This window comes from Pteropus alecto, unplaced genomic scaffold (genome assembly GCF_000325575.1).
Source record: "Pteropus alecto unplaced genomic scaffold, ASM32557v1 scaffold98, whole genome shotgun sequence".
Lineage (NCBI taxonomy): Eukaryota > Metazoa > Chordata > Mammalia > Chiroptera > Pteropodidae > Pteropus > Pteropus alecto.
In genome coordinates this window covers 19037975-19051798 of record NW_006443570.1, presented here as the reverse complement: position 1 = coordinate 19051798, position 13824 = coordinate 19037975, and the positions used below count along the sequence as shown (strand labels likewise).

The window sequence follows — 13824 nt, the reverse complement described above, 5'->3', positions numbered from 1 at the left end:
AGGCATAGGTTTTTATGCTCTTTGGAACTTTGGTTTCTGAAATTGGCATCTTTATTTGATGGGTGCCACTTCTAGAACCAATTTTCACTGAAAGCACAGGATTCAACAGGGCCTAGGGTGAGTGGTGTCAGATGGGTGTCAGTCAGAGTCCAAACAACTGTCTGAGGTGAAGAAACAGAATAAAACAGATTTATAGCCCAGGGCTGGCCTGAGGCCTGTGCCCGGGGAGCCCTCTAACTCTGGGCCCCACCGCTGTGCTCCCACACATGTGCAAGGAGAAACACATATAAGGAGCAGAGCCAAGCACAGGCAGCCCCATCTCCATTTCCCGGGATTACTAAAGGAAACAGCTCTTCTCCCAACCTTTAGAATACTCTGGCATGGGCCCAAGAACCAATGTGAGATTTGAAGGGAAGACACAGAGCAATCTTTAGAAAAGGGTCTGGAGAGTTTGTTTGGGGAAGATGAAGTGACACCCAGCCAATGATTCCTTGTGGCTCTTAAAACCCAGGCAGAAAGCTGCTGGCTGCTTCCCCAACACCCTCAGGTAGCTGGGTCCAGCCTCCTCCGGCTCCACACTCCGTCCTGCCTCATTTCCTTCGCCCCACTGGTAAGGATGGTGAGGATGCCCAAGTGTGGCCCTTGGGACCCACAGGGAGTGGGAAGGGGCCCTTGGCCCAACTCCAGTCTGTCCTATGTGCCGCCTGCCTTCTGTCTTAAGCCCCGGAACGACTTCCACTGCCTCTTGATTCAGAAAACTGCCTCTGGCCAGCCTCTGTTCCCAGTCTTCTGTTCATGTCCCCTCCCTTTCACTCCCAGATAGCTGTTTAAAACTGCTCAGTATGCAAGAGACCCAGTGGTCTCTGCTGGGTTTGGCTCTCGCCAGGAAATAACAGCAGCTGAGAAGGAAAGGTGGGGAAATTGCCTGAATTTTCCCTTTCCACCCCAATAAACACCACAGTGCCTCCAAGCACTTGACCCTCACAGCTGTCTCAGCAAGCAAGCAGCACATGGTATTCTCCCATTTTACAGAGAAGGAAACTGAGACTTAGGGAGGTGAAAGGGTTTGGCCAGGTTCCCCGAGTGAGTCAGTACACCCCACAGGGCCCCAGCTTCCTCAACTGTGCAATGGCAGAAATGGTACCTGCCCCACAGGGATGTTGGGGCAACTGGATGAAACATGCAAATATACAGCACGACATGCCAGATGTGCTCTATGTACGTCGGCTTGGAAGGAAAATGAGCAGGAGGCTCTGAGGGGCCCTGGGAGCCCACTGCAGTTATGGTGCAGTCCAATAATGAGACTACTGAGGCCTCCCAGTGAGGTCCTGACTGGGCTCCTGGAAGAACAACCCCTTTGTGGATGAAGGGGTGTCGGTATGGTCAGAAGGGGAGAGCCAAAGAGTTCCGAGGACTCTGTAGGGCACTGGCCCAGTCAGCCTTCTTCTCCCCTGGGGGCAGCAACTCCCCCAGCACTCTTTACAGACATTGACTCATGGGCAAATGGGTATGGCGGGGAGGTAGATCTTTAAGGCTATGGCCCCTATACTCGCCTTTCTTGTAGTACATTAAAAGCCAGGTCTTGGAGTAACCTGTGTCACCACCCACTCACGACCAAACCCGTGACAGTTACCATGTCATGAGGAGATTTGTCCTTCCTTCCTCTCAAACAAGTAATTGTCAGATCCGGACCAATACTCGATGTGGGTTTTGTGGCAAACAACCCAGAGAAGGTAGGTCTTTGTCTCAGAGAGCTTATATTCCAATGGGAGAGTAGGCAGACCATATACAACAAATAAGTTAGACAACTCCAGAAAGTGGTCAGTGTCATTGAGAAAATCAGCCAAAGTGCACTGGTAGAGACTGGAGGGTGGGAGTCAGCTTTAGATCAGAGGAGGTAACAATGGACCTGACACTAGAATGATGTCCAGTCTAGGGAGAGAAAAGAACAAGTACAAAAGTCAGACCAGAGAAAGCAAAGGGGAGGGTCAGCTAGATGAGACAGAGAAAGGCAGACAGAGGCCAAAGAGTGTGAAGCATCTGGTGTTTATTTGGAAAGAAATAAGAAGCACTGGAAAATGGCATAATCCAATTTATGTTTCTTACTGGCTGCTGTGTAGAAAATAGAATGAAGTGGGTAAATGATAAAGTAGGGAGACAGTTAAGGGGCTGTTGCAGGAGCTTAGGCAAAGAGGATGGTGGCCTGGACCATAGTGTCGGTGGTAGGGACACAGAGAAGTAGACAGGTCTGCAGTATGTCTTGGGGCAGAGCCCACAGGTCTCACTAAGGAACTGCACATGTGAGTAAGGGCAAGGGAGGAATCAGGGAGGCCTCTCAGATTTGAGCAACTGGGTAGATAATGCTACCATTTTCTGAAATGGGAGGATAAAATGCGAAGAAAACATGCCTATATGTATGGAAGGGGAAGAACAAGAGCTCTGTTAGTTTCAGAGCTGCCTCATGATCTGCAAGTCACTGGAGAGGTCACTGGGCAGCTGGAGGCGTTCCTGTTATCTCACCCCGACCCCTCCCCATCCCCAGAGATCTCTGCCCCAGCCTTCCACATCACGTGGCACCCTGGCTTCCAAACCACATCTGACTTTTAGGCTCTCCTGACTGCCTGACTCCTGCATACAAATGAGCCTGTCTCTCAGTTACCACCCAGCTCTGACCTATCACTCATGACATGGTTGTTCAAACATCACCTGACTCAGTATCTGCTATGCCTCTGGGCCTGGCTGAGAGACTGCCCTCCCTGCTGCCACCAAAGGGCTCTCCAGGAGCCAAACAACCCCTGTGGCTGGGGTCCATGGGACCTGGTTCTTGTCTTAAAGACAGACAAGGGGAAAGCCGGGTCCCCTACACACTTTGGATCTCTGGAGATCCAAGGGAAATCCCTCAAGTTGCTAAGCCATCTGCCAAAGAGGCCTTAAGCGCAATAAAGGAGGTTAGAAGGTATAGTTTGGAATCCAGCAGGACTGTGTCTGAACCTCGAGCCCCCCCGTTACTAGCTCTGGGACCTTCATAGAGTCTGTGGCCTCTTGAACCCAGCAGTCCTCATCTGTCAAGTAGGGATGATGTTGATGAGATGCTAGGCAAGTCACTGATCTTGTAGGATTCTTGTGTCCTCAACTGTAACCTCCACATGAGTGTTTGGAAACTGCTTTTGATTTCTGAGATCTTAGGGAGGGGAGGGGTAAATGCTGAGGCTGGGCTAGGGGATGGAGGGACCATTCAATGCTTCATAGTCTCCAAGTCCATCATTTTAAATCTGTCACCATAGATTAAACATTACATGTTGGGATCTCCCTCCTGTACAGCAGAAAACTGTTAGGCGGGGTGGTGGGAGATAGATAGAGAGCTGTTACACATATTATGTGCATGTGTCCATGTGACTTAATGCTCAAGGAACCACCATCCCACAAAGCAGTTTCCCTGAACCTTCACATTGGCCAACTCCTTTCTGCCAGCTTCTTAAAGGCTGGCGTATGTCACAAATATGAGGGCCGCTGGGGCCAAGGCCAGGAGCATGTAAGGTGCTGAGAGCTCCTCTGCGGTTCCCCCGGCTTACCCCACCTCCTCTCACCCCCTTCCCCCCTGATAGGAACCTTTCATGTTCATGTCACCTCCTGTTCAGGAATCTCTCCTAGGGAAAATTCCTAAATATATAAATAGCTTTATAAATAATATTGACAACCATGTTATACATAATAGCTAACAACTAGAATTAACCTCTGCCTGGTAAACTACATCACATATACTCAAATATTATGCAGCTACTTAAAAAAAAAGGTTTACTAAGTGTGAAAATATGGGGAAAATATGCTGGTTATCACGTCAAATGATAAGAACAAAATATAAAATTGTGTATTCAGGATGATTTAAACCAGTGTTGCCCAACAGAAATATAATTCAAGCCGCAGACTTATATTTTGATTTTTGGGTAGCTGCATTTTAAAAAGTAAATATATATAAAACTAATTTTAATAAGATTTTTAGCTTAATATATCCAAAATAGTATCATCTCAACATAATCTAAAGTTATTAATATTTTGCTTTTTTCTGTGCTAAGTCTTCAGAATTCAGCACATCTTTGAATTTATGTCTTTGAAATTACAGTATATCCCAGTGTGGCCTAGATCATTTCACGATAATAACAGTCGCATTGGCTAGTAACTACCTTACTAGATTGCACATTAGAATTTTTTAAACACTTAAGTATTAGGGAAATAAAAGACTAAAAAAAGAAAATAATAACAAAATCTTAATGATCACAGACTTTCCTTGAGTGGTGAGAATATGAATGTGATTTTTCCATCCTCTCTCTGCTTTCCAAAGTGTCTATATATAATGAATTCATATTACTTTAAAACAATAGCAATAGCCAATCTTTTTAATTTTAGAATAGAAGGGATTTAAAAGATCTGACTGGGTGAACTGTTCCTGTCAAGGATTGATTGATTTATGCCCCATGAGAGCCATCCTGTACCTCTGACACCTGGCATAAGGTACGCTTGCTCTCCGTGCATACCGTTTCATTGCTTCGGTAGTGAGGTGGGAGGGTGGGTAGTTTGGATGGGAAGAGGGAACAAAGGAGGAAAAATAATATACTATAGCAGTTACAAGAGAAAACTTAACTCAACACTCTTGTTTCAAAATCTCAAAGCTATCACTTACTAGTTGTATGATTATAAACAAGTTATTTAACCATTCTGTGCTTTAATTTCTTCAAGTATAGAATGGCAAGAAGGATAGTAACCCCTTCACAGGGTTTTGTGAGAATTAAGTGAGATTATCTATATAAAGTGTTTTAATAGTGTCTGTCATACTGCCAGTGTTTTCAGAAATGTGGCTGCTGTCCTTATGGTAAACCAATGAACGACCGGTGCAGTAAAGCAAAGGCACCCAGGACACACGCTAGAGCCACATTTACCCTGTGTTCCTCTTGCTGCTGCTGTCCCCTCCAACATCCCCTCTTCCTGAGAGTAGAGAGCATCGCCCCTCAGTCGTAGCCACAGTAGAGCCGTCCTTGGGTGTGCGAGTGGTCCCTTTGCTTGACCACCACATACCGCAGCCCCTGACCCGTGTCCCCATGGCCCGTATACCTGCACCACCTCCGGCCTCACGTTGAAGGTGTACAGCCAGTCACTGAAACGAGGGTAGCTGTTGAGCTCTGAGGTCCTCTCACCAGGAGCCACGCTCAGCTTGCACTGCCGTTGTTTGCAAATGTACCGGACCAGCTTCGCCTGCGGGGAGTCCAAGAAAGAAAAGGCTGATTCGTTAGGGGCACATGCATGTGGCTGCCCTGAGCACACTACAGGAGAGCTCTGGCAAACAGGGGCAATGTGAGGAGGACAGGAGCCTGTTGGATTCTCCTTTGCTAGCATTCCAATAGCACTGAAGCAGGAAAGTGAGGAGGGAGGAGAGGAGGAGGGTATGGGAGAGCCAGTAGGAAACCTGGAGAACCACCTATAACCCCCAACCCCACCCAAGGCTGCTGACACTGCCTCACCCTTGGGACCATGATCCTCAGAGAGTCATGGGCAAGACTGGTCAGAACAGAGAACAGGGTTAAAACATAAGAAGGACTTCCTGCCTGAGTAGGGGGAGAAGGAATGGGGGAGGTTAGGATGCAGGGGGTGGTTAGTAATGAAAAGCCTTCTACTTAGGATGTTTCCAGCATAGAATTAGATTGCCTGGGTTGGGATCCAGGGGCTCCCTAGCCCTGTGACCTCGGACAAGTTACTTAACACTCTAACCCCAGTAAAGCTTCTGTTCCCTCCTCCACGAAATGGGTAGACCCTCCCTCTCAGGGAGGTTGAGAAGAAATGAAGCACTCAGTGCATGCCCGGCCCACACGTGTTGACCATGCCTGTCAGGCTGTGGCATTATTGGCAAGGGTCCTTGACTCTGGTCTGACCATAGGCTTTTAGGACTCACACCATGAAATGGATGCAAATTTCAGATATGTGAGTCTGTACATTTTTCAGAGGAAAGACTGTCCACAGCTTTCAAAAGACTAAAACTACAAATGAAATAAGATTAAATAAGGTCAGCCTCATGTTCTCTTTGACAAACACTAGTCTCTGACTGGGTGGCCCGTATTCTATTGAGGAATGCAGAGGGGGGCACAGCCTGAGGCTGATTAAAAAGAAGAAGGAATAGACTTGAACAGATGGAAATGAGTCCACAAGCTAAGGAAGACCAGAGTCCTAGCTCGGCTGAGATCAAGTAACCCAGGAATTCAGTGAGAGCTGCTGAGACGGTAACTAGACTAGTGGCCTCACTGGTGACTTTCAAGTTTCCCCAGAGGGCAAGCACCACCTTCAAAATCTTGGCCTTAGAGCTACTTCCCAGTCCTACTGCCCCCAAGGCTTTTGTTGTTGTTAACACATTCCTTTGTCTTTCATCAGTAAATATCTCAGTATATTTCTCTAAAGCGTAAGGACTCTTTCTGTTAGCACAGTCACAATATTAAAAAATAATTAACACTAATAATTTAAAATTTCGAATATCTAGGAAGGCTCCCAAATAGGAGCTCTTGACCATTTTTGGACCCTGGACCCTTTGGCAGTCTGGGGAGGTCCAACTCTTTCTAAGAATAATGCTTTTAAGTACAAAAACAAAACATTTAGGATTGTAAAGGAAATCAATTCTATGTAAATATGTTTACCAAAATATTACTTAAAATTGTGATAGGGTACTAAAAGCTTCTTTATTAAAGCAGTAAATAACATCTAGCTGTGGGTCTCATAGCTGTCATAACTTTGAAGGTGTGACAAATGTAAAACACTTTTTCAGACAGCTCCACAATTGTAACATGATATGAAAACAGCTGTGATTTTCACTTGTGACCTAGACACACATATTTGCTAAGATGACTGTGCTTTGTTGCCTATATCCAAATCGAATAACATACTAAATTTCAGTTAAGGTTAATGATAATAAAGATACCAATTTTTCCCTGCAAATGCATGGACCCCCAGAATTCTCTCCACAGACCCCAGGTAAAGAATCCTTTTGGCTAGAGGGATGTCAGGCAGGAAATGAGATCCGCAATGACAACAAAACCATTGCTTCTGTGTCAGCCTTTCTGAAATCTCTCCCAGAAACTTGTTTGGTCCCAGGCTCACAATCTGCTAGACGCAGGGGCACTGGTCCACTCATGTAGCCTGGAGCGCTGTTAAATCTTGCTATCTTCACAGGGCTCAGTGGCAAGTGAGGACAATTGTTAGAGAGTGAACACTGAGTGAGAACAAAAATAATTCCACACAATTGTACAGTTTCAACATTTAGTAAAACCTAGACAGAGGCAAACCTATAGCATTACTGCACTATATGCCCCTCAGGTACCCAAAGCAGACATTACTAATTGAACATTTCTCTGCGGAGGCTTTACAGCTCTGAGCAGATGCTAATGGAACACTCTGCGGAGGCAGGCAACTCCAAGTCACCACACGAGAAGTATATTTGCTGTCCTATTATGGAACCTAAGTTCTTGGGGACATTTTTAGAGCATGAAACTCACAAATGTAAAGACATGAGTGCCTCTTTTATCCTAAAGGGCTAAGTGGAGGCACTCACATCCCTCATCCAGGCTCTCCCCTTTCTGGTCCATCCCTCCCCGTGTGACCAGAGGCCAATTCCAAAATCAAGGCCCCAACCTTTCCTTCCAGGCTCATCTACTCTCCTCCTTGCCCTCCATGTACACACTCACCTAGGAGCTATTCCTCAAATATGTCCTGTACTTTCCTACCCGCTGCGCCTCTGCTTAAACTGTCTGTTCTGGCCAGAAGTCCCTCCCTCCTCCAACCACAGTGTCCTTGGCCTGGGCAAGACTTCCCAGGCCTGATTAGAGTTTCCTGTCTCCCCTTCCAATTGTTCTGTCTGCATCTTAGTGGCAGCCCCTATCACAGCAGGCCTCATAGTTAAGCTTCTGACAGGGTCTCCACCAACAGATGTGCGCTCCCAGGGCGGCAGACATAGAACAGGTTTCAGAGGTCAACAGAATCTGGGTTCAAATCTAGGTTCTGCCATTTACCAGTTGTGTGACCTCAGGGAAGTCTGTTAATTTTTCTGAGTCTTGGTTTCCTCACTCGTACAACAGGAATGATAATATCTGGCTCATGGTCTATTGGGAGGATTGAGCCACAGTGTGGAAATTCATACTAGGTTAGTCCCCCTATTATTACATATCAGGGCAGGGACTGTGTCTACCTCATTCGTGGCTGGTCTCACACGTCTATTACTGCACAAGGCACATAACATGTGCTCAAAAATTCTGAGGAAGGAAGGAAGCAAGGAAAACTCATGGGCCTTATTCCCCATGTTAAAACATTTCTCACTGCCAGTTTTTACCTTCATTCTAAACTGCTCTCAAATTACAGCTTCAAAGAGCTGACCAAAGACAAGGGGTATAAATCAAATAACTGTGCCAAGTCAAAATCATTCTTTTCCACATTAACCAAAGAGGTCAGGCTGCCGGCACGCACAGCAGCAGCAGTGAAGGCTGTCTGTCACTGGCATGAGAGTTTCCAGGGCCAAATTCTGGGGGCCAATTAATAAGACATCCATTCTGCAGAAGACTTAGGTCATCACAGGTTGACATCAAGGTCAGCCAGTCTGGCCTCAGCAATAAGCCAGGGTTTGGGGCTTACTCTAGCCTTTTTCAGCCTCCAGGCTCTCTGCCTTCTGCCAGGAAAGTTCTTACCAGTGATGCTTCAATGCTTCAGTCTCCACAGCTCAGCTTAGATCTCCATTTCTCCAAGCCTTTCAGCCCCTGCCCTCTCCCCCATCAGATCACACATCATGGTTCTAATATTTTACTTGTCTACTTCTTTCTTTAGACTGTAAACTCCATGAAGCCAAGTGTCTGGTCTGTGTTCTTGGTCACCACTAGGTCCCCAGGAACCAGCATAGCGCCTGGTACATGGTTTGCTATTATAAAACTTTCATTGAATAAACTAATGAACACACATTTTGTAGCCCTGACAGGCACATATGTTTACCAAAATGACAATGGAAAACAAATGCCAATTGAGCAAGTGATGACTCAGGAGCCTGAGAGTCTCAAAAACCTGGGCAAGTTCCCCAGAAGAGGAGTAAGCAGTTTCTTTTGTTTAAAGGTGGCTAAAGATCCCTGCTCGACAGCTCAAAGCAGGCCCGCGGGTAGGACTGTACTGAACTTGAAACGATTCCTCCCTAGACGTAGTTAACAACCCATACGCCTGGCTGGCAGTGCATTGAGACCCATTTGCCAGCAGGTCTGGTGTCCTGGCAGCTGCTTCTTTCAGAGCTCATAAAGAAGAAATGACACCTGCAGATTTAGGTTCTGCTAAATGAGCAAAGCTTTTCTCATTCACAAAGGATGAAGGCACCTAGTGTGCAGCAGCTCATATCCGAGCCATATACGGCTGTTCTCACTTTTTGGAAAGTTGGTCACAGTCACACAAGCACCCAGGGGCTACTTTCCCAGAGAAACCGCAGTGGGGCCTGCCAACCCAGCCTCAGGGGCCTGCAAGGGGACCTTTCATGGGTAGCATCATTTTCTCTTAACCACAAAACCACAATATATAAATTTTCCGGAATAGAAAAGCACCTGGGGTTTCAGCAATGGAACCAGCAGCAAGAGGGAGTCATTAGCACTCTGGCCATCGGGGAGGACCAAGGGCTAGAACTAAAGTCTCACCCCTGCCCCCAATATTCTTTTGCTTCATTAGTGTGTGACCCACCCCTCTCCTTACACTCACCCTGGTTTACAGAAAGAGCAGAAGAGCATCAAGTCAGCCCACAAGCAGTTGGTGGGTACAAGTGCTCACCAAGTGTCCTAGAGTGAAAGGTCTAGGCTCTGGTCCCAGCTCTGACATTTAGATCAAGGACCTTGGGGAAATTCCCCTTAGCTCAGCTTCAATCTTACCACCTATAAAAATGGTATCATTTTATGAAAGCTGGGGCCAAAGTAACTAATAAAAATGCCTGGAACAAGAAAAAAAACACACACAGGTCCTACTGTGTTACTGTTATTTACTCTAACCACATCCAAGAGGAAGCGTAGCTCTGCAAGGAAGAATTGATGCTAGAGGCAGAGGGACCCGGTCTCAAAGCCCCTCACCGTCACTCTCCCCCAGCAGGTGAACACAGATTTAACCTCAGCCTCAGTTTTCCCACCTGTAAATTGGGGTTGATGTGCTTCAAAGGGCTATTGTGGAGATTTACATGAGAAAATAAGGATGTAAGATGTTCACGTGCTCAGTGGTAGCCGCGGTTGGTGGCACCTTCACCCAGCTAAGTCTTCAGGTTCTCCTATAACCTTCCTGGGCAGTAGGGAGGATGTGGGTAGGATCGGGCCCATTTCAGAGATGGGGCTAAAGAAGACCTCGAAAGCTGATGTTAGCCTTTAGGACAATGCCGGTGGAACTTACAGATTAGATACATGTAAAGACATGAGGACCAAGGCCCGGCTCACTGGTTGACTCCAGGGAATCTGAGTCCTCCCTCTCCTCAAAGTGCTCACACCTCCACCATCAGCAGTGGAGGCTGTGGCTGGAGGGGAGCTGCATCAACTCCAGGAAGGCCACTCACCCAGAGAAGCACCTGCACTCCTAATCTGGCATCCTGATCAATCTCAAATGTAATCTGCCACTTCTAGCTGCTCCAGCATGAGTCCAACAGAGGCCTCCCAAATGGAGGCTGCCATGAGCATCACTTTCATGGAGGCGAGGCCTGTCAGACATCCCTGCAGTGCAGTCACCTGTTAAAGCAGTGGTCTCCAACCTTTTCGGCACCAGGGGCCGGTGCTCCTATGAGAATCTAATGCCTGATGATCTGAGGTGGAGCTGAGGTGGTGATGCTAGCGCTGGGGAGCAGCTGTAAATACAGATGAAGCTTTGCTCGCTCACCTGCTGCTCACCTCTTGCTGTGCAGCCCAGTTCCTAAGAGGCCATGGACTGCTACCGGTCCGTGGCCTGGGGGTTGGGGACCCCTGTGTTAGAGCTCCCAAAGTATATGCCACTGAAAGAGAGAAACTTCTGCAGGAAAAGGAAGCAGCTCCCCAAACCACAAGGGATGCAGAAATACAAAAGGCCTTATGTATCTGATCGGCTCAAAGCTGCCAAGTCCAGGGGCCGCAGCCTCTCCCGGGGAAGGCTCTTTCCTTGCCATTCTTCTTTTATGTTGGGCCTAAACCCACCTCCCTGTAGCTTGCACCTGCAGATCCCAGGTTCACCCTTTAGAGCACATCGTGGTTGTCAAAGGTGACCCACAGGCCAGCTGATCTGGGACATGGGGCCCCTCTGCAGCCACAGAACTGATATCTCTTGGAGGCCGCCACAGAGGGCTGGAGTGGTAGTTGCCCTGCCCCCAAAAGAGAGAGGGCAATGCCGGCTGAAGTGGTCATCCTAACAGAAACCTCTTGCAGGTTTCCCAGAGTGGTTGGCTGGGGGCCAGCCATTGTGCTGGACTAGCCAGGAGGTACAGTGGTAATAACCAGGAAAACATTCCACCTGATGCATGGGGGTGCCCACGCCTGTTTACTATCAGCACCTGTTCTGACTGGTCGGGGACCATGCCTACCATTAGTTAATTTTTCCATCACCCCTAGCGGGAAACACAGGCTTGGCAGCCGGGCAGATCTAAGTTGCATTCCTGGTGCTATCACTTACCAGCTGTGTGGCAGTGACCAGTTTATCTTAGTTTCCCTATCTGCAAAGTGGAGAAAATAGTATCTGCTCCATAGCTGAAAAATTCACTGCAGGATTCGTGTATGCGAAGTGCTTTGTCCAATGTCCAGAATACGTGAAGTGCTCACTAAATAGGATGCTGCTCAGTCCAAAAGCATGGCCTTGATGAGGAGTGTAAAGACTTTCAGTTGGTGCCCTTTGAATTACATCTTACCCAGGCTTCTGCACCTTTGCAGAAAACATGTCTTTCCAGACAACTGATTACAAAGTCAACTCCACTCTAAAACTGCAGTACCTGGGATATGGAGGTCCCTTCTGTGGGTGACCCCCAAATCCATGATCTGGGGATGATCCAGAAGTGGCCAGATGTCTAAAGGTTTGTCACCCTAACTTTGACTCAGACCCTGGCTGCTGCAGGACCCTGAGCAGACTGTTACTCTTCCCAGAATCCCAGGTCTTTATGTCGCAAGCAGGACATGTGGTTGAGTATGGGGACAGATGTGACATATATTGAAATATAGATGGACAAATGAACTCCAGGCACAGGCAGAGGTGGACACAAGATTCCCATGTATAGCAGTAGGCTTTCTCGATTATGGAAATCATGTCAATACCCAATGATCAACCCTAGTAGTAACAATGGTTTCTTCTATTTCTAGAACACCTTATCACTCTCTCTCCCTGGATTCTCAATAAAAACCCCAGGAGGTAGGAATTGCAGTAGATCCCTCACAGCATAAGAATGATATCCCAACTTTCGCACGACCCGAAAACTGGCAACATCCCTGAGCGTATCATTCTTCCCACAAAACAGTTACGTACAACGGAAAAAACATCACAGATCCTTCTAGACTCTTGATGGGAAGTACTGTGCACTCAACATCAACATCAAACACAGAGCTATGTTGAGACGTGGGTGCTAGGCAGCCTGCTCGGCCCACTCACTAAGGGACGGCTACTTATCTTGCAAAAAGTCATGTGCAATTCTGAGTCCAGACTCAGCACAATGACAAGTATGGCTCATTACTTAGGCCACTCACAAAGAGGCAAACCACGTGTGCTACAGCCATTAGATTTACAGGCGTATTTTAGTATTCCCATTTTACAAATGAGGAAACTGGGGCACCAAGAGCTTTGTAAGTTTCTCAAATCATAAAGGGACTCAGGCCTCAACCCAATGCTCTGTTTCTTTGTACCACACCATCTCCCGAAATGACTCCTGCTATCCATCCCTTAGCTCCTCTACGCTGTCTGGACGAGCACAAACATGATTACAGTGGGCAGAACCCACCTCTCTTATGGCCCGAAGCCCAAAATCTAGCAATGACCAGCCTGTGCCAGGCAGTGAATTCTCTGAATAAAAGCTGCAGACTGAATCCACACTCTCCAAATGCGTCTGGTCACACAATGGGTCACTACATCTGATACTGATTTGCAATAACCTACCATCTGAGCTACACCCAATCCCAGGCTCCTAACCAGCTATGAATTCTTTAAAACTAGCCACCATCCTGCCCAGTACTTAGGGCTACTCCTTTCAAGGAGATCCCAGCATGCTTACAGAATGAGGTAAGGCACCTGGATGGCCACTCCACACTTCCATCCCCTGCCCGTCAACTTAGTCTCTCAGCCAGCAGGTGCAATTTTTGGACCAGCCTCCTCCAGATCACCAACACCTATGGGACTTCTTCCCAGGTGGGCAGCACTGAACTTAAGAGGATGTCCACAGCAGTGCCAGCTCCCTGTCTACCCTATCCCAAACTTTAGGAAGCCACCAAAGCTCTTGCAACTCAATCCAGCCTTCCCTTGATGGTCCTTGAAGCTGACGCTCCTTCCCCAGCACTGTTGGTTCTGCCCAGGGCTTGTCCCCTTACTTCTTCCACCTTTCTCCCTAAAGCTGGAGTATGCTTCCGGAAACTTCCTGTCAGCCCAGGCAGCTAAGCAGTCTGGTCTGGCTGCCATGGCCAATGTATTGCAAAATGATTTCTGAGAATGTAAGGAGGCTTCTGGAGGTCGTGACACAGCTGGCAGCTCCACACATAGGCACGAAGCAAGCCCAGCCCTCGGCTCCTAACACTGCCGAGCCCCGAGGAGCTCTCGAATGTACCAGTGGGGCTGCCGCTGGAAGGAAAGGGGCAGAGTGAG

General features: G+C 47.6%; 1 protein-coding gene across 5 annotated transcripts in view; it reads right to left on the bottom strand.

Annotated features, from left to right (window-relative positions):
- Positions 1-13824, bottom strand: part of KSR1 (kinase suppressor of ras 1) — a 157425-nt gene that overhangs the window by 59163 nt on the left and 84438 nt on the right. For all 5 annotated transcript variants that reach the window (XM_025041576.1, XM_025041574.1, XM_025041575.1 and 2 more), the window contains exon 2: positions 5107-5247. In XM_025041576.1, coding sequence (XP_024897344.1) covers positions 5107-5247 — 141 coding nt within the window. The remainder of the gene's footprint in view (positions 1-5106; positions 5248-13824) is intronic.